This window comes from Triturus cristatus, chromosome 2_2, assembly GCF_964204655.1.
Source record: "Triturus cristatus chromosome 2_2, aTriCri1.1, whole genome shotgun sequence".
Classification (NCBI taxonomy): Eukaryota; Metazoa; Chordata; class Amphibia; order Caudata; family Salamandridae; genus Triturus; species Triturus cristatus.
Genome location: NC_140582.1, coordinates 1,240,859,053 through 1,240,880,960, shown reverse-complemented (window position 1 = coordinate 1,240,880,960; position 21,908 = coordinate 1,240,859,053). Strand labels below are relative to the sequence as shown.

The window sequence follows — 21,908 nt, the reverse complement described above, 5'->3', positions numbered from 1 at the left end:
GGCAAGGATGCGTCCTGGCGCCCACACTCTTTGTGTTATTTATTAACAGTGTTGTGCAGTACTTTCTATCTACACCCACGGACGACCCCTCGCTGGGAGGTTCAAAAATTCCACTCCTCATGTTTGCCGACGACACCCTACTTCTATCACAGACTTTGTCCGGCCTGCAGGTGGCCTTGAACGTATTCGCCAACTTTTGCTCTGACTTTGATCTGTCCGTCAATGTTTCAAAAACGAAATATCTGGTTTTTAACAAAGGGAAACGCGTGACTGGCAAAGTGACCATGAACAATGACATTCTCGAACGTACCCATGTCATGACTTATTTGGGAGTTGTCTTTGAAAATAAATTGAAATGGAAGCCACAAATAGCTGTTTTGTCCCTCAAATTTGCCCAACTTCGGGGTGTTTGGTAAAAGAACAAAAACAATCCCAGATGAAATCTATCGGTCCTGCCATAAAAATTTATAATGCTAGGATTAACTCGGCAATGCTTTATGGCGCTGAACTCTGGGGTTTCTCCGACCTTTCCCCATTGGTCAAGGCCCAATATAAATTTTTTAGGCTCCTTACGGGTCTCCCCTGTTCTACCCCAGTGAAACCGCTATTGCTAGACCTTGGCTGCCATTCTTTTGATGACATTGCCAGGTTTAGACCCTTTGCTTTTTGGAGGAGACTATGGACGGTCCCAGAATTAGGGCCCTATGCAAAGGCATTTTTGGACGTCCGTGCCATCTTGGGCGCCGGTAATATCCCGTGGTTTAAACAAGTCAGCTTACTACTGGATTCTATGGGCCTGGGTATTCTCTGGACCGATCCAGCTTCCAATCCCTTCCCCCCCAAGAAGGTTTTTAAAGGTCTTTACTGGTCAATGGTCTATCAAAAACATCTTACCCTAGTCTCAGGGGAGTCTTTGTCAGGCAGGTTCCTGGTGGAGAAAAATGTCCCCCTTTTAGAGGCATATTGGGACACTGTTACTAGGCCCAGCGACAGGAAACTCTATCACCAATTTAGGGTTGGCAGCCTACCTATTAAATCATTTACAAAAAATTGGAAGGGTGAGACCACCGATTCCTGTCGTTGGTGCATAGAATGCACAGAAACAGTGGGTCATATATTTTTCGTTTGCCCGGCTTATGCCGCCCCCCGGACCAAATGGCTTAAACCCATATGCCGCACCCTGGGTTCTAGACAGGGGCTTGAGGCACTAAAAATTCTAAGATTTGATACTAGTGAATGTATTGTAGTGGCAGTGGCCACATTTTTGGGATGGGCCTGGATCATTAGAAATAAGAGGCATTAGTTTGCAGAGTTGTGTCTAATTAATGTTTTTATTCAATCCGCGTTTTTTTTTTAGTTATATTTCTTATATTTAATCTTGTATGTAATGTTCATTTTGTAACTGTCTTTTTATGATGAAAAAGATCGACAATAAAGACTAATGAAATGAAATGGGTGAGAGGAAAGAGATGACCAATCAGGGCTGAGATTCAGGGAGGAAGAAAGGCTGACGGACAAAAACACAAAACATAAAATATGGTGGGATTTGGAGGGAGCGGGGAATACAGAGAAATGGTTACAGAAAAGCAGAAGAGGACAACAAAGGGGGCAACAACTACTACAATATTTGCTCAACAACATGAACCCAAACAATCACCAAATATCTGTTGGATTCCCACTGTACATACACATCTCTACATATATCTTTTAAGTTTCCCTTCGCTTCGTTGTGTGAGCTCTACAAACACACAGCACATTGCTACTTTTTCTATCTCTAAGTGCCAAATTCGTTTTCTCTCAATGAATATGACTAATTTTCACAATCTCTTTTTGATATGATATTACAAATGGCTCTATAATAATCATTAATTAAGTGGGCTAATTAAACTTTTTATTTGCATTGATTACCTTTGGTAATTGTATTACTGCTTATTAAGGTTCAAGTTCAAAAGCTCTTTACTCAGCTGATGCAGCCATTACAGACAAATAAAAACAGAATAAAACACATGAAACTCGAGCAGAGATTAAGATAATCGATACATACACAATTAAAACAGCAGAGTTCCCCGGTCAGCAATAAACAGCTGTTCGTAAAATGAACTCCCAGATGTCTATATGATTGTTAGATTCATAGGTCATAAAAACTCTAAAATTCCAATATACATAATGATGACAAATTGACCACACAAACAGCAGTAATAAAAAAGCTGCTTCTGAAACCTAGGGGTGACACTAGCCCTCCATTGCTCTCTTGGATCTAATCGCAGCCTTTAAAAAAGAACAAACACTAAAGCAAATGCCGAGGGTGCTCAACAATTGTAGGTGATAGAAAGCCCCTGTACACCTACCATGGCCAAGGGTTTCTAGCAGAGGTTTAAGAAAGTGCTTACTTACGTGCATGATTAAAATAGGTACCAAAAAACATATAATGTAGCAGAGATTGTTCCGAAGTGCAGTCACAGGGACAGGGTGGAGCAGCACAGGATGATGTCTCTGCCAAGCTTGGCAAATGGATTAGCCCAAATGCTACTCCAAAGCAGCGGAGGGGGCTGTACAACCTGTACTCGATAAATCGCTGGCTTAACTCTGCACGAACAATATACCTCGTGGTTGTAGGCAGGAAATGCGATTCTCCTCCGACTGGAGTGATGAAACATTTTGGTAACCCCAAACCCCTGCCCCCTGGATTGCCCCTGGGATACACGGAGCATGATATACTTTTAATAGAGGCGAGGCGGTGGGGAGTGCGGAGTCCACAGGTCGCGGTGCGAGCAGCGGCTCGGTGGCGGCGTCAACAGGCGTCGTCGGTGAGACCAAGGTCTCAGTGCGGCGGTGCCCACTGCGGTGCCTTTAGGACACGGAGTTGGCAGCGGCGTCGTAGATGTCCTCGAGTTGCTTTTCCTCTGTTTGCAGCACAAAACACACAGTCCCCAGTGCTGCGGGCAGAAGAGCTTCAAGTCTTTGTTTTTCCTGAGACTTTGTGAACAGGGGGCAAGCTCTACCTCAAGCCCTTGAAGAGACTCACAAATTAGGTTGCAGAAATCCCAGTCCAGGCCTTTCACTGCCCAAGACAGAAGCAGCCACTGCAGGTCAGCCCAGCAATGCACCCAGCAAAGCAGTCGTTCCTTTTCGCAGCTTCTCCGACTCTTCTTCTTGGCAGTCTTCTTGTTCCAGATGAGTTCTAAAGTTCAGGGGTCTGAGACCCAGTATTTGTATCTAAAAATCCTTTGATCTCTTAGGCAGAGAGTGTCTGTGCCCGGCCAGAACCAGTTCTGCCTTCTCTGGTGTGATTTCCAGGCAGGAGGTAAAGACGGCATTGTCAGAGGCAGACCAGGCCCTTTGAGGTGCAAGGAAATCTCCTCCCCCTTCCCCCATCGCAGCCCAGGTCTATTCAGCCCTTTCCTGACCTACCTAGACTATCTGGAGCCCCTCTGGCCCTCCAGCCTTCTGTCATCCAAAACCCAGACAGGCAATCCACATTCCAGCAGAGGAACACAGGATGACTGAGCAAGAAAATACGCTCTTTCTAAAAGTGGTATTTTCAAACGCAGAATGTAAAAATTACCTTCACTAAAAGATGCATCTTTAGATTCTTAGTTCAGGCATACTAAACTTTATTTTCTTACCGAATTCCCTGGGCCAGTTATGAGATGTTATAAACATAGTTCCACTCCACCTGTCCCGTGAATGCTTCGATTGGCAATCCGATATACCTCTTCGCCGTCAATCCTTCAAATACCTGGGGATATGGATGACCTTACTCCCTGGGCCCTCAATGTTACTCCCCTGGTGAAATGGCCGAAGGCTTACCTCCAGAAGTGGCAGTCATTGCCCCTGAACCCCATGGGGAGGGTCGCCCTCTTTAAAATGATGGTGCTCCCCCGATTCCTCTACGTTCTTCAAAACACCCCCATGTGCTTTCCCAGGGCCTGGTTCCGCAAGCTGGATAGCATGGCCAACAAGTTCCTGTGGGGGAAAGGTAGGACCCGACTGGCGCTAAATGTCTCCTCGTTTGACGGGGGTCTGGGGATGGCTCACCTATATTTGTATTACCTTGCCACACGACTTCTCTACATACATAATTGGTTCAACGGGGGATGGTCTGACCCGGCTTACAGGCTCGCATTGGGGGAATTGGGCCTCGCCAGGATTCGAACCATGTTGTACGGGGCCCCTATTCCTTCTCGCCTACCAGAGGTGACACGCTCTGTGTTACTGGCCTGTTTTTCATGGTGTCGTGCTGAATGGCTGGTTCTGTCAATTCATCAAAATCAATAAAAATGTGTTTATCTAAAAGATGTTATAAGCAAACCTCCCATTCTGTCATATGGGCAACTGGTAGCCTTGCAATAGTGAAAAACGAAATTGGCTGTAATTCACTATTAGGACATGCCACACACATCAGGGCATGACCTACCTTTCACATAAATTGCACCCTGCCCACAGGGGTACCTTGGGCCTACCTTAGGGGTGCCTGACATGTAAGGAAAGGAAAGGGAAGGTTAGGGACTGGCAAGTGTGTGCACCGGCCAAGTCGACATGGCAGTTACAAACTGCGTGCAGACTCTGCAATGGCAGGTCTGAGTTACCATTTTCAGGGCTACTCGCGGGGGTGGCACACCCAGTGCTGCAGGCCCCCCCCCCCGCCCCCGAGTAGTATTTTATTCACTGGCCCTGGCACACGCAGTGCACTTTACTAGGGGCTAACAGGTAAATCAAATGTCCAAACATGGAAACACTAATCAATACCACAATTTACACGGAGAGCATATGCACTTTAGCACTGATTAGCAGTGGTAAAGTGCCCAGAGTCCTAAAACCAACACAAACAGGTCAGGAAAAGATAGAAAAGAAAAGCAAAACGTTTGGGGATAACCCTGCAAAAAGGGCCATTTCCAACAGCAAGCCATGATTTGCTATAGTTCGTGGTTATGTCAAGGTACTCTGAAAGGAGATAAAATGGTCCACAAGCGTGCGTAAAGCTTTGGGCGTAAGGGACAGTAGAACCGAGTCATCTGCGTATAGCAATGCAGGCACCTGGACACCAGCTATTCTAGGGGTGTCAACGAGACTAGAGGTCAGGTATGGACGAAGACCGTTTATATAAATAATAAAAAGTAGGGGTGCTTATATGCACCCTTGGCGGACACCACACTTCAAACTGAACTCTGGAGACATAACACCTTTGTAAGAAAATCAAACCAATTAGCAAAATGCATACACTTTGAATGATCAAAACCATTGTTATAAAAATTAACTAAATAGAATGTAAAACGAGGGCCTCTGTCACTGAACTGTAAGATTTGAAAAGCTGCGTCTCCAGTTTTGATTGTTTTGACAGTCACACTTAGATGTAAGCAGACCTAGACAGTAAGCCGACCACTGCTCTACCCCGGGAGGAAACAACCGCTAGGTTTGGATAACAGGCCTGGCCTATCATAATCGGTCTGGTTGCCCAGGTTTCCCAAAGGGCTGCAATGTCTAATTTAATTATTAATGTCCGCCAGTCTGAATTGTTAACTTTCTTCTTAAGGCCCACAACCTTCCAGCTCAATAGGGAAAAGAATCAAGCATGTTGGCAGTTGTGGGGGCACCAATTTGGGAAGAAGTGGGGGCTTTAAGGTCAAAGTCAGATGCCAACGATGAACAAGCTGTAATAGGAGGTCAATCGATTGAAGAAAGGGAGTCATGAAGGTCAGTGGTTGGGATAGAAAAAACAGTGCAGGCCTTTTGCCAGGGTCTGCTGGAGCCGAAGTAGAAATCTCAGTGGGTGGTCGAAGCGGAGAACAGTCAAGACCAGAAAACTGCAGGTACTGCCAGTCCTGGGTGAGGTCAGTGAAAACATATTGGATTCCTGTGGGAAACTGCCTACACATTTATGCTTGATGGTTATCCGACTTATAGAAAAACCTCAATGGTATCAAAGTATTAGAACTCCTGAGGGTGGGATGTGGATGCACCCCAAACTAAGAACGGGTATGTGAAATTAATGATCACGCATTCTCCAGGTACACCAGTGATACCCCGCCCGATCCAAGCGCATCTTCGGACCATTACGATATCTTTAGCGTGCACAATGGGAAAACTTTACTGTCTCACCAACCAGTTGAAAGGTTTATTATACAGTGCCTCCATTGTTTCGTGTTGGCCCCTCAATTGTGGGGAAACCCCAATAAGTACTGCCACATAAGGGCAGGCCGCCAGCGGTAGGTTAATCACTAGGTCAGATACTTGACGAGAAATGCTACCTGTTAATGCCGATCCATGGAGTGATCGACAGACATGGTTCCTCACTTGTAGCAAGTACAGTGCTAGGTGAAGGCTGAGGAGGGAGGGAGCCCTTGGTACTGCTTGGAGGACAGTCCTGGCGGGGTTTAAAATTGGGTAAACCTGCGTCGGCCATGGATTTCGGGTTTGAAGGCTAGGCTATAGCCGGAGAATGGGAAAGAGATGAGGCCAGGTGTGAGTTTCAAACCAATTGTGGAACATCGACCCGATGCAAGGAAGTCTGAAGGGACAGAGATGCTAGGAGTTTGCGTTGCAACGCATCTAGGTGCACAACTATCTGAGAACGCTCTGCTTTTAGCCAGATGCTAGACTGTTTAGGATTAACTTTACGCTTGGATTTCCTAGGAAGTGCAACCACAACCCCTGCGGCAAGGGGGCTAGGACCCTTTACTCAGCTCACTGACCGGAATCTGCAATTGAGGAGTTATAAAATGGTAAGGCTGCAGTCCGAAGGGTAGTAGCAGGTGGCACAGCGGGACAGGTGGTGAGCTATTGCCCGCTCCTCAGACTAGGTCAAGACTTGGGACAATGGAACCAAATTACATCCTTCTTTTTACAAGTGCAATTTCATTACTAATGACATTCACTGCTCGTTTGAGCTGCTGATCAATTGATGCGCCCTTATGGGGTGGAGTGGCGGCTGGGCCATTGCCTGTTATCTTCTTTTTATCCCAGTCTTAAGGGCAGGCTGTAAATATGCAGTAGTAAAGAAAAAAATAGTTTACATCAAGCCACTCACTACCTTTGCCAAAGACGGTCTGTCAGATTGCTGGGCATTCAAAGCGGAGAGCAAAGAGACTGGGCCCAGCCCAGCCTCTTCCAGGTAATGACGGTCGAAGATGGGCCTGCCCATGCCCTAGGCATGCCCAGGCGCTTCTCACGGTGCAGCCCGTATGCAGCGCCCTTTTCAAAAGGGCTGGTAGCCACCGGGAGTTGTGAGGCTTGAAGTCCTCCCCCCATGGTGTAGCAGGCTCGGCACGGCACTCTTCCCAGCTACAATGCGGCACAGCACACAGTCCTCTCATGCTTTTTGATTGAAATCATGCTAGTGTTATTGGAGCCTACGGCGAGCCACTGTTTATTGAGTATACCAAGAAGAGCTCGCAGCAGACATGACCTATGGAGTGCTGGCTGCAGACAAGGGGCTCAGGGGACATGGCCCCAGGAGACCGAGCCGCAGACATGACCTATGGAGAACTGGCTGCAGACAAGGGGCTCAGGGGACATGGCCCCAGGAGATCTCGCAGCAGACATGATCCATGGAGCGCTGGCTGCAGACAAAGGGCTCAATAGACATGGCCTCAGGAGACTTCACAGCAGACATGACCTATGGAGCGCTGGCTGCAGACAAGGGGCTCAAAAGACATGGCCTCAGGAGACCGAGCATCAGAGACATGACCTATGGAGAACTGGCTGCAGACAAGGGGCTCAGGGGACATGGCCCCAGGAGACTGAGCCGCAGACATGACCTATGCAGAACTCGCTGCAGACAAGGGGCTCAGGGGACATGGCCCCAGGGGAAATGGCCCCAGGAGACCGAGCCACAGACATGATCTATGGAGAACTGGCTGCAGACAAGAGGCTCAGGAGACATGGAATCAGGAGACCTAGCAGCAGACATGACCTATGGAGAACTGCCTGCAGACAAGGGGCTCAGGAGACATGGCCTCTGGGGACCGAACAGCAGACATGATCAATGGAGAACTGGCTGCAGACAAGGGGCTCAGGAGACATGGCCACAGGAGACCTAGCAGCAGACATGACCTATGCAGAACTGGACACAGACAAGAGGCTCAGGAGACATGGCCTCAGGAGACCTAGCAGCAGACATGACCTATGCAGAACTGGCTGCAGACAAGAGGCTCAGGAGACATGGCCTCAGGAGACCTAGCAGCAGACATGACCTATGCAGAACTGGATGCAGACTAGAGGCTCAGGAGACATGGCCTCAGGAGACCTAGCAGCAGACATGACCTATGGAGAACTGCCTGCAGACAAGGGGCTCAGGAGACATGGCCTCTGGAGACCGAACAGCAGACATGATCAATGGAGAACTGGCTGCAGACAAGGGGCTCAGGAGACATGGCCTCAGGAGACCTAGCAGCAGACATGACCTATGCAGAACTGGACACAGACAAGAGGCTCAGGAGACATGGCCTCAGGAGACCTAGCAAAGTTATGTATCAATGGGGTAACCCGGTAGACCACTGGACTCGGGTATAACTAGGTACACAAAGAATTGTCACAGTGGAAAAAAATTTGGAAATGTAAAAGAACATACATTTGTTAGCAATTCAAACAAATTTAGCGACAACACCTATTACTTGCATGTATGATCATCATTTAATTGATTATCCAAGTTTTCCGTCAAACAGAAGATCAGCAATTTAAATCAAAGCCAAAAACATCACAATATCAACATTTTCAAAGATATATAGGTGTAAGGTACGTGATAGGTGCAAGATTTTGGGATTAGTGCAGGGCGTTGTGAGGGAGGGAGGTTGCGAAAAATTTAGGAACATCCACAATTCGTTGAAGAACCTAACCTGCCAGTTAAATGGCCACAAAATTTAAATCAGACAACACAGAATAAGACAGCAGTTGTACATTCACTGACAATCTCCTGTGTGGATTGAAGATAGAAGTAAGTCGACGTTTCGACCCCTATTAGAGCCAGCAAATTGGTTTGCTTGGGGTTGGGGTCTTCATCAGGACCAGGGAAAGGGCTTACACCTAGGAGCAAGGGTCAAAGATGAAAAAACGTGAGGTGTGTCTATGGTAAACCATTATAATTAAGACTGAAGCAATGATAAAAATTACCAGCATCAGCAGCAAGCATCAAGCTGGAAAATCGGGAAGGGGCCAGTCAGTGCTCCTGGGAAAAAGGAAAAGAGACGAGGAATACTAAAACCATACTTAAAAACACAACGAGTGTCAGTTAAACCTGAGTCACCAGAAATACTCACCCAGGGTGTAGTATTCCAATACTCGATAAGTGAGACAAGGGAAGGCTGAGTAAATCAGCACAGACACTGATCCATTGGTGTCCAAAGCTGGAAAGAAAGGGGGGGGGGGGGTTATTAATCTCCCACACTCGGATCCTGTCCGAGAACATGGCGCATATAAGGTTGATTAACTTAATATATTACACGGGAAAAGGTGAGTGCGCGAAACAGAATTAAATCGCAGCGCATGTCAGGTGCGTCAATGGCCATTAACAGAACATACAGGAGTGTAGGGAAGACCATCTCCACATAGTGTGTGGCAAAACTCACTTATATAGTAACAGAACGGAGCTGTCAGACCGACTCACGCGGCCCTTGAGGTATGTTACTGCCTGCAGCCTCTGTGGTTTCGCTTCCCTCCTTCTCTCTTCTACGCAATCTTGCGGGCATAAGACTCCCGGCCCGGTTCCGATGTGTAATCACATACGAACACGTGACCACACACACCCCTGAGTCTCCACCAATCAAGGCGCAACCATTCTGGTTGTGCGCGCGACTAGTCCGTATTTTTATAGTCATGTGACGAAGCCCAGGGTTAGCTGTCAGTTCACTCGGCGCGGCCCTCGAGGTATGTTGCAGTCTACGGACTTAGTGGCTCTCTCCGTTCTGTTACTATATAAGTGAGTTTTGCCACACACTATGTGGAGATGGTCTTCCCTACACTCCTGTATGTTCTGTTAATGGCCATTGACGCACCTGACATGCGCTGCGATTTAATTCTGTTTCGCGCACTCACCTTTTCCCGCGTAATATATTAAGTTAATCAACCTTATATGCGCCATGTTCTCGGACAGGATCCGAGTGTGGGAGATTAATAACCCCCCCCCCCCTTTCTTTCCAGCTTTGGACACCAATGGATCAGTGTCTGTGCTGATTTACTCAGCCTTCCCTTGTCTCACTTATCGAGTATTGGAATACTACACCCTGGGTGAGTATTTCTGGTGACTCAGGTTTAACTGACACTCGTTGTGTTTTTAAGTATGGTTTTAGTATTCCTCGTCTCTTTTCCTTTTTCCCAGGAGCACTGACTGGCCCCTTCCCGATTTTCCAGCTTGATGCTTGCTGCTGATGCTGGTAATTTTTATCATTGCTTCAGTCTTAATTATAATGGTTTACCATAGACACACCTCACGTTTTTTCATCTTTGACCCTTGCTCCTAGGTGTAAGCCCTTTCCCTGGTCCTGATGAAGACCCCAACCCCAAGCAAACCAATTTGCTGGCTCTAATAGGGGTCGAAACGTCGACTTACTTCTATCTTCAATCCACACAGGAGATTGTCAGTGAATGTACAACTGCTGTCTTATTCTGTGTTGTCTGATTTCAATTTTGTGGCCATTTAACTGGCAGGTTAGGTTCTTCAACGAATTGTGGATGTTCCTAAATTTTTCGCAACCTCCCTCCCTCACAACGCCCTGCACTAATCCCAAAATCTTGCACCTATCACGTACCTTACACCTATATATCTTTGAAAATGTTGATATTGTGATGTTTTTGGCTTTGATTTAAATTGCTGATCTTCTGTTTGACGGAAAACTTGGATAATCAATTAAATGATGATCATACATGCAAGTAATAGGTGTTGTCGCTAAATTTGTTTGAATTGCTAACAAATGTATGTTCTTTTACATTTCCAAATTTTTTTCCACTGTGACAATTCTTTGTGTACTCAGGAGACCTAGCAGCAGACATGACCTATGCAGAACTGGCTGCAGACAAGAGGCTCAGGAGACATGGCCTCAGGAGACCTAGCAGCAGACATGACCTATGCAGAACTGGATGCAGACTAGAGGCTCAGGAGACATGGCCTCAGGAGACCGAACAGCAGACATGATCAATGGAGAACTGGCTGCAGACAAGGGGCTCAGGAGACATGGCCTCAGGAGACCTAGCAGCATACATGACCTATGCAGAACTGGCTGCAGACAAGAGGCTCAGGAGACATGGCCTCAGGAGACCTAGCAGCAGACATGACCTATGCAGAACTGGATACAGACAAGAGGCTCAGGAGACATGGCCTCAGGAGACCTAGCAGCAGACATGACCTATGCAGAACTGGATGCAGACTAGAGGCTCAGGAGACATGGCCTCAGGAGACCTAGCAGCAGACATGACCTATGGAGAACTGCCTGCAGACAAGGGGCTCAGGAGACATGGCCTCTGGAGACCGAACAGCAGACATGATCAATGGAGAACTGGCTGCAGACAAGGGGCTCAGGAGACATGGCCTCAGGAGACCTAGCAGCAGACATGACCTATGCAGAACTGGATACAGACAAGAGGCACAGGAGACATGGCCTCAGGAGACCTAGCAGCAGACATGACCTATGCAGAACTGGATGCAGACTAGAGGCTCAGGAGACATGGCCTCAGGAGACCTAGCAGCAGACATGACCTATGGAGAACTGCCTGCAGACAAGGGGCTCAGGACACATGGCCTCTGGAGACCGAACAGCAGACATGATCAATGGAGAACTGGCTGCAGACAAGGGGCTCAGGAGACATGGCCTCAGGAGACCTAGCAGCAGACATGACCTATGCAGAACTGGACACAGACAAGAGGCTCAGGAGACATGGCCTCAGGAGACCTAGCAGCAGACATGACCTATGCAGAACTGGCTGCAGACAAGAGGCTCAGGAGACATGGCCTCAGGAGACCTAGCAGCAGACATGACCTATGCAGAACTGGATGCAGACTAGAGGCTCAGGAGACATGGCCTCAGGAGACCTAGCAGCAGACATGACCTATGGAGAACTGCCTGCAGACAAGGGGCTCAGGAGACATGGCCTCTGGAGACCGAACAGCAGACATGATCAATGGAGAACTGGCTGCAGACAAGGGGCTCAGGAGACATGGCCTCAGGAGACCTAGCAGCAGACATGACCTATGCAGAACTGGATACAGGCAAGAGGCTCAGGAGACATGGCCTCAGGAGACCTAGCAGCAGACATGACCTATGCAGAACTGGATGCAGACTAGAGGCTCAGGAGACATGGCCTCAGGAGACCTAGCAGCAGACATGACCTATGGAGAACTGCCTGCAGACAAGGGGCTCAGGAGACATGGCCTCTGGAGACCGAACAGCAGACATGATCAATGGAGAACTGGCTGCAGACAAGGGGCTCAGGAGACATGGCCTCAGGAGACCTAGCAGCAGACATGACCTATGCAGAACTGGATACAGACAAGAGGCTCAGGAGACATGGCCTCAGGAGACCTAGCAGCAGACATGACCTATGCAGAACTGGCTGCAGACAAGAGGCTCAGGAGACATGGCCTCAGGAGACCTAGCAGCAGACATGACCTATGGAGAACTGCCTGCAGACAAGGGGCTCAGGAGACATGGCCTCTGGAGACCGAACAGCAGACATGATCAATGGAGAACTGGCTGCAGACAAGGGGCTCAGGAGACATGGCCTCAGGAGACCTAGCAGCAGACATGACCTATGGAGAACTGCCTGCAGACAAGGGGCTCAGGAGACATGGCCTCTGGAGACCGAACAGCAGACATGATCAATGCAGAACTGGACACAGACAAGAGGCTCAGGAGACATGGCCTCAGGAGACCTAGCAGCAGACATGACCTATGCAAAACTGGCTGCAGACAAGAGGCTCAGGAGACATGGCCTCAGGAGACCTAGCAGCAGACATGACCTATGCAGAACTGCCTGCAGACAAGAGGCTCAGGAGACATGGCCTCTGGAGACCGAACAGCAGACATGATCAATGGAGAACTGGCTGCAGACAAGGGGCTCAGGAGACATGGCCTCAGGAGACCTAGCAGCAGACATGACCTATGCAGAACTGGCTGCAGACAAGAGGCTCAGGAGACATGGCCTCAGGAGACCTAGCAGCAGACATGACCTATGCAGAACTGGGTGCAGACTAGAGGCTCAGGAGACATGGCCTCAGGAGACCTAGCAGCAGACATGACCTATGGAGAACTGCCTGCAGACAAGGGGCTCAGGAGACATGGCCTCTGGAGACCGAACAGCAGACATGATCAATGGAGAACTGGCTGCAGACAAGGGGCTCAGGAGACATGGCCTCAGGAGACCTAGCAGTAGACATGACCTATGCAGAACTGGATACAGACAAGAGGCTCAGGAGACATGGCCTCAGGAGACCTAGCAGCAGACATGACCTATGCAGAACTGGCTGCAGACAAGAGGCTCAGGAGACATGGCCTCAGGAGACCTAGCAGCAGATATGACCTATGGAGAACTGGCTGCAGAAAAGGGGCTCAGGAGACATGGCCTCAGGAGACCTAGCAGTAGACATGACCTATGCAGAACTGGATACAGACAAGAGGCTCAGGAGACATGGCCTCAGGAGACCTAGCAGCAGACATGACCTATGCAGAACTGGCTGCAGACAAGGGGCTCAGGAGACATGGCCTCTGGAGACCGAACAGCAGACATGATCAATGGAGAACTGGCTGCAGACAAGGGGCTCAGGAGACATGGCCTCAGGAGACCTAGCAGCAGATATGACCTATGGAGAACTGGCTGCAGAAAAGGGGCCCAGGAGACATGGCCTCAGGAGACCTAGCTGCAGACATGACCTATGGAGAACTGGCAGCAGACAAGAAGCTCAAGAGACATGGCCTCAGGAGACCGAGCAGCAGACATGACCTATGGACAACTGGCTGCAGGCAAGAGGCTCAGGAGACATGGTAGCAGACATGGGCCACAGAGCCCGGCAGTAGGTGCTGCCTGAAGAGACCAATCAGAAGACTTGAATAAGGAGTTTTGGCGGCAGACACAGACTTAGAAAACTTGGTAGCCAGGAAGTTGCATTGCTTATGAGGAGTGCACCGAGAGAAAGAACCTAATGAATTATGGCATGCATGTAGAGAGCTGTGTCTTCTCAGACACTGTGTAAGGAGAGCTGGTTACAAACACTGAGCTCAGAACACCTCGCAGCAGACAAGATGCCCAGGGATCTGACCGGGGCCAAGGAACGAAAGGAATGTAGCGTTGGAAATGGACCAAGGAGACCTAGAAGCAGGTATGGCACAAGGTGATCTGGAAGCAGGCACGGTAGAAGGAGACCTGGAAGCAGGCATTGCCCAAGGAGAACTGGAAGCACGCATGGTGCAAGGAGACCTGGAAGCAGGTATGGCCCAAGGAGCCTTGAAAGCAGACATGGTCCAAAGAGACCTACCCGAGTACCCAGTAGACATGACTTTCAGGAGCCCTAGCAGCAGATATGGCTTTCAGGAGACATAGCAGCAAATATGACATGCAGGATACCTGGAAGCATATATGACATTAAGCTTAAGACACCTCGTAGCCAACACTGACCTTAGGGGACCTGTCAGCAAACATTAACTTAGGAGAACTCTCAGTAGATGACATTGACCTCAGAAGACCTAGAAGCAGACATAGTGCTCAAGACACCAAGCAGCAGACATGGTGCTCAGGAGATATGACAGCGGACAGAGCCCACATGGAAGACCTGGTAACAGACAATGCTCAGTAAGACATACATGGTTTCCTTGGGGGCGACAATACCATTGTATCAGGGCAACTAGCATCTAATTTATGGATGTCAAAATATTCCTGTGTCAATGGCTAAGAGAGCAAGTATTAATTCCCAGTCAGTATTTAAATCTAGATGTCCTCACTGTCTCAAACAATACTCCTGTCTTCCCATATACAAGTCAATCAATCAAATTCTAAAGTGCAAAGATACTCCATCAGGAGTGCCCCGGCACTGACAAACGGCAACCACCCAACCCTAACCCCAGTTTCTATCCATACTCAGAAAGCCAATCCAAACAACTAAACTGCAAACTTCACACATTTGACCATCCCCATGGCAGAAACGCTCAGTTTATGCACCATTTAATGGAGATTATCACAGCTAATTTGTCTCTTCATTCTAATGATATATTCTTTGGTGAATTTTATTTACATTGGGATGACTCTAAAGACAATTTAATCAAAATCCTTCAAGATTTCCTGAAAGACCTATCCTTCGAACAAGCCTGCTCTCTCCCTACTCATTCATTACCTTACATTGGGTCATCTCCAGAGACAATTTTGTTAAAATTAGCTCAATTGACCCATGTGATTGGTAGGACTACCACATCATAACCTTTTAAATAATGTTCATAAAAAAGAAAAAAATCTCGCAACCACTCAAAAATAAACATTGTGTACGGGATACCAAAAATGTAAACAATGTAAATCTAATTGCATGCGCTGAGAGGGAGCTTCACCCACCGAACAATATGGGTAATGTAAATGATCTCACTGATCACAATAACTCTACAATGACTTAACATAATCAGCTCGATTGCTCCTCTAAAACTGAAAAGAATTAATGCTAAAGATAAAAATCCCTGGTTCAAGGGGTCACTAAATGATGAAAGGAGAAACCGCAGATTCGCTGAAAGGAAATGGAGGCATCACCCCACTTCCTCTCATTTACATCTTCTAAGAAAGACCAGAAACGCTTAAAACAAAAGCATTCTCAGATCAAAAAAAGATTTTAGTACTGAACTTTACAATGCCAAAATCAGACCGCGAAAACTCTTTGAGTTGATAAAACATCAATCGAACAGGCTTTCTAAAACCTCACATGAACCAGCTAGAGCCCAAATAAGAATCGAGGAATTCTCCTTTTTCGCATCCAAAGTCAACACCCTGGAAATCGAACTCTTGACAGCAACTGATGCACTCTCCTACTCGCATATTCTCCGTCCTAAACCACTACACCCTCATTTCCAAAGTCAAAACACGAAGCACAATGGTCTGATTTCAAGCTATATGTCCACAATGACATTGCTACAACCATAGTGTTCATTAATCCTAATAATCACTCCAATGATCCCATCCAAATGCCTTCCGTTACTCTGTCAATGCATCGTCCCCAGCTGGGCCAACATAATCAATGCTTCCTTATCTCAAGTTTCCTTACCACGCTGCCTCAAGACTGGTCAAGTCCTTCGCATCTTAACCCCTTCCCCGCTCATGACGGAACCGTTCCGTCATGAGCCACGGTTGCCGTGTGCTCATGACGGAACGGTTCCGTCATGACAATCCTGTTGGCGGCCGCTCCGCCTGCGCGGCGCTGTTTCCCCGCCTGTGCGGGGCGACAACGCAAATGGGCGGAGTCATGACGGAACCGTTCCGTCATGAGCACAGCTCAACTGTGGCTCATGACGGAGCGGCTCCGTCATGAGCACAGGCCCACCGCGCTGCCCCCCTGCCCCCCCCCCAGCGCTGCAGCGGAATGTCCGCGGCAGCGAAGGGGTTAAAAAAACAGACAGGGAATCCTGCCGACCCTAATAATTTTAGGCCATTGACCAACATTCCTCTTTTAGCCAAAGCACTAGAAGTATGTGGGCAACTACAGTTGAGCCAACATATCCAGAAATTCAATTTGCTTGATGACTATCAATCTGGGTTTAGACCTGGTCACAATACTGAATCTGTAATTCTTCATATAGTGGACGACGCTCTATTGGCGCTTGATCAAAACGAAATCTGCCTATTAATTCTTTTTGACTTGTCTTCCGCATTTGACACTGTAAACCATGAACTATTGCAAGCCAGACTCGAAAACAGGATGGGGTTATCGGGTACAGTTCTTTACTGGTTTAAATCCTTCTTGCAGAACAGAACCCAAAGATTTTTAGTTAACCAAGATCTATCCTTACCTTCCTCTATCTCGATTGGTGTTCCGCAAGGCTCTACTTTATCCCACTGTTTAACCTTTATGTCGAACCACTCACTGAAACTCTCCAGCATACTAACACTTCCTACCACATGCATGCGGATGATACTCAGATTTATATGAAGATCTCATCTCTGGAGGAGATCAAGTCAATGGATGATGCCTTAAAGCTGACTTTACATTGGCTAACCTGCAATCATGTTAAACTCAATTCCAAAAAAACCAGAATTCCTTTTGATTTCTCTGCCAAAAAGCTCCGCCGATGTCAAGAAATGGACCAAGTCGATCACTGCTCTAAACAGCCCTCCTGTCCTGGTTGACTCCCCCAAATCTCTTGGTTATTACTCTTGAGAAGAACTTAAACATGCAAACACACATCAACTCGATGGCCAAAAGCACCCGCTTTCACTTGAGCTATCTCAGGAAACTGAAACCATTAATTTCATCTACAGACCTCAAAATGGCAGTACAGTCCGTAGTCATCTCTAGGATCGAGTATGGTTGCACTACACTTTCAGGCTTACCCAAGATCTGCACCGCTCCCCTAAAAACGTGTCTTAACGCTGCAGCAAGACTCTTGACAGGATCAAAAAAATGTGACCACATCTCCCCTCACCTGAAGGCTTTGAACTGGCTACCATTCGAAGCCAGAATTCAACTTAACTGACCTGTATTACTCACAAAGCCATCCACCACAAAACACTGATGTAGCTTACTAAAAAAGATTTTTGGGGAGGCAGATCATCTTGGAGCACCAAGTATCTAGTTCTGAGACCACCCTTATTCAAGAAAAGGACAGAGCCTTCTCCGGAGCTGCCCCTAGAATCTGGAATTTGCTTCCTCCTCACATCAGAAGAAGAGCTTTACTTCGGCCTTCAACAAGGAAGAATAAGGAACTTCCTTATGAGCAAATTCCTACCATAGCTGATGACTGAACTCAACCCTCTTCATCTCTTAACCCAGGCTACCACCCAGTCCATTCTTGCCACTTTCAATTAGTTATGCCTCTGCTCTCTCCCTCTAACTCTATAATAACAACTTTGTTCCTGACTTGGTGCATTACAGAAAGTCTTTACTTGCTGAGATTTATCACATATTGAACACTGATTTAACTATTTGCCTATAGCGTCCTCAGAGCAATATTGTCAAGTCCAAGAACATTGCATTGACCTGGTTATTACTATATTCCTCATGATTCGCTTGTTGTTATTGCTCTTTTTCCGTAATTCTTTTTTACTACTATGTAATTTTTAAGCGATCTGCTACCCATAGGTCACGTTCGTACTCCATAAAACTATGAATAAGTAAAAAAAAATATATAAATAAAATAAATATATACTACGTTTTAATGGACTTTCTGAATAGTCTTTCAGCTCTGATTTTACATGCATACAGAGGGGAACGATTCAATGCCTGGCCAGCAAAATAGGAGAAAGACCGGCCTCTCCACTTCTTGTGCTTAAATCTTGGGATCTCTTTGATCTCGGGAGAGCGAAGGGATCTGATTGGGTAGTAATGGATTCACCTGTTGGAATGATAATGAGGACACGTGCTATAAAAAGCTCCATGGGCCAGGACTAGAGTTTTAAACAAATTCCTCTCCCTAATCGGTAGCCAATGAAGCTCCTTCAGATAGGGAGAGATCGACGCCTGCATCGGAATCTTTAATAAATGTCACACTGCAGCATTCTGTACCAACTGTAACCTTTTTAGGAAGTAGGTGGGCAATCCTAAATATAAGGTGCTAGCAGAGTGAAAGTGTGAGGTGATGAGGGCATGTAGAACTGTTCTCTGCGCCTGTCGGGGAGGAGTAAAAATGTCTTCAAGGAACGCAAACAAAACGTAAGTTCCAACTACTGCAGCAATCTAGCAGCTCATAGTCAGTTGCAGATCAAATTTAACTGGTTACGGGCCCAGATGGTCAGGGAAGGGGCGGGGAGTGCAGCGCACTCCGTCCAGCAGTCAATTCCCTGGTGAGGAGGGGGTAGCCAAACAGCAACATCTCTGTTTTATCAGTGTTATACTGAACGTCGCTGGCCCACATCGATTCAAAGACGGCTATCAGGCAACTCTTAAAAGTACCATGAACCTCAGCGCGTGTCCTTCTCCATCGATGGAAGAAGCTGTGTCATCTGCACACGAGGTGAGCTGTATCCCAAAAGATTCTACTAAAAGATCCAGGAGAGCCACCTAAATACTGAGTAGAGTCGGACTCTACGATGAGCCCTGTGGAACTCCAAACGTATCTCGTAGAAGTCTGAGGAATATGGGGCCATTCAGACTGCTGGGCTTCCGTATAGGATCGCGTCCATACCAAGGTAAGCCCCCCGGCCCCGATGTGCTCCCGACACCGGAGGAGGGTGGTGTGCGACAGTATCAAAGGCTGCTGATAGCTCAAGTAGGATCAGAGCAGGCTGTTTTCCCTGATGAAGCATCAGTTTGACAGAATCTGTCACCTCCACCAGTGCCTTCTCAGTACTAGGACGTGGCCTAACACCGAAGGATGCCGTAGATTACATTGCTCCAAATAGGCAGGTAATCGTGCATTAGTCAGTTTCTCCAGCACCTTGGAATTGAGCTCTTCTTGCAGTGTGTGCATGGACACAGTTCCCAGTATCAAGGTCTCTCACATTTATTGTAAAGACTAATCAAATGGTGACCAATCAAAAGGCTGGTATTTAAATCTAGAACATATGTCCCAGGAAAATGAGCTGACTGGGTATGAACTAAGCTAGGAAGCTCAGAATCTCATAACTATCCTGTCAACAGGGCTTCATAGAAGGATAGGGTCACTACAAAAAAAAAAAATCAAGTGGAGTTGCTGTAGGAAGACCCTAGATCACAAGGTAAAGCAGGCCTGCACAGGCAGGCGTGAACCTTTCCCCTCACCTGTCACCAATGATTTTGGGCTTCGTGTCTTCATCCCGAAGTAAACCTGTGGCCTGTAGGAGCCCCAGAATTTCTCAGATGACACATCTGGGCTGCTGCTGTTAGTGTCGAGAATACGCTGTGAGCTGTGAAGAGTGGTGATGCGCCCAGCCAGCCACCACTGGAGGTAGAGGTGATAGGCAAAACTGGAGGCCCCCACGAAGCAGCAGATAGCAGCTAGTGACAGGCAGATAGTGGTTGGGTCCACACTGGATTTCTTGTCTTTCTTCTGGGGGCGGCCAGGCTTTTGTTCTGGGCTTCGGTGGTGGGATCCATTAATTACTTGCCGCCGCCTCTCTCGGGCCATTCTGCAACCTAGAAGAAAGTGGATGCAAAGTCAGAGCTTATGAAAATGGTCCTCCACAATCATCTTCAATGGCTTGAATCTGAACCACATCTGTTGTGCAAAATAAATATCACGAGCTGGACACAGGTCACTCACAGCTGCCTTACACGAACAGGAAAGGGGTCTAAACACGGTGTGTAAGTTGGAGAAACGCCTCTGACCAAGACATGTGCCGTGACAAAATAAACAAACATACTTGATATCTTAGCCACTATAACCTATAAATAGCCAGGTCTGGTATGAGAAGGATGGGGCCTCTGGTTGTGCGGACATATGTTTCACTCATGTAAACAAAGCTGAAAGCTGGTTAGCTGATGATCACTGAACACAGGTGTGAGCTAAGCAAATATCGTAAAATGGAAGTTTGTGTACTCTATGTGCTGTTTATTATAACACCTTTAGAGGGACCTGTAAGACCTGGGGTCACCAAGCCGTAAGGGGGTAACGTGACTCGAGTGGCTGGGCACCCAAAGGCTTATGTGTAAAGCGACCATACAACACACACATCCTCTGAAGCAGGGAACGCACACAATAAGGGACGCCACACTGTAGGGTTTATGCAAACAACTCAAGTTTATCTAAGCAGTTAGACGTAAATGCAGTTCATTAGATGTAAATGCAGTTCATTAGATGTAAATGCAGTTCATTAGATGTAAATGGCCTTCTCCACATAGGTTAGCATCTGTTTCGCCAATATTACATAACGGAGTTGTAGGCAGTACCTGGTGACCTCAGCGCTATATTCACCAGCAATTCCCCCTGAGGCCCTGGGCCACCCTCGTATACCTTAACATCCGTTGTACGGACTGGGAATCGTAGCGCCACACCTGGGGACTAGTAGGGGCTCAGGGCCGACTTCGCGGGCTTACCGCCCCCCTGGTACCCTTAGCGCCTCAGTGGGCGGTTACCGCGCTACTCGCACCAGTCAGGCCTTGTACACTTTTGAACAGCGCTCAAGAACCCAGCGCTACTCGTGATAATTGCACATTGAATCCTTCTGAGCAGAGCCTATAAACCTAGCGCTACTCGTAATAACTAAGCATTGAACACTTCGGAGCAGAGCCTACCAACATAGCGTTACTCGTAATAATTGAGCATTGAACACTTCAGAGCAAAGCCTACCAACACAGCGTTACTCGTAATAATTGAGCATTGAACACTTCGGAGCAAAGCCTACCAACATAGCGTTACTCGTAATAGGCAAGCATCCGGCCCTTCTGTGCGGTTTGTGGGGCACGGCGCTACTCGTACTAAGCAAGCCTCAAGTACTTCTGTGCAGTTCGTAGGGCACAACGCTACTCGACAGTCTTGGAGGAGAGGGGCAATCCCTCGGAGGGGTGTCAAAGTCTTAGGTGAACGGGGGGAACTCCCACGGAGGGGGAATCCGGGTGTCGGGGTGCGGTGCCGCTCCCGGTCTGTAGGGGGCGCACCGGGTCCGTCCCAAGCCTCCCGGCTTACCTTGATCTCGACGTCTGGAGGCGACCGACCCAGCTCCGGACTCCGCAGTAGATCCTTCCGCGACGGGGGCAGGCCACGGCCTCACACACCTCCGCATGCAGCTGCAACGGCAGCGACGGGGCCCCGGCTTCTCCGCGGGCCACGCTGTGGTGGTGGTGCACACTTCAGGCTTCCGGGCCGTGGCGGTGAGCGCGCTCT

The 21,908-nt window shown here is 47.9% G+C and overlaps 1 protein-coding gene across 1 annotated transcript in view; it reads right to left on the bottom strand.

Annotated features, from left to right (window-relative positions):
• MOGS (mannosyl-oligosaccharide glucosidase) overlaps positions 1-21,908 on the bottom strand; it is a 122,804-nt gene that overhangs the window by 80,348 nt on the left and 20,548 nt on the right. Inside the window, exon 2 of the mRNA XM_085642912.1 lies at positions 19,868-20,221. Within this exon, the coding sequence (XP_085499038.1) occupies positions 19,868-20,213 (346 nt within the window). The 5' untranslated portion in view covers positions 20,214-20,221. The remainder of the gene's footprint in view (positions 1-19,867; positions 20,222-21,908) is intronic.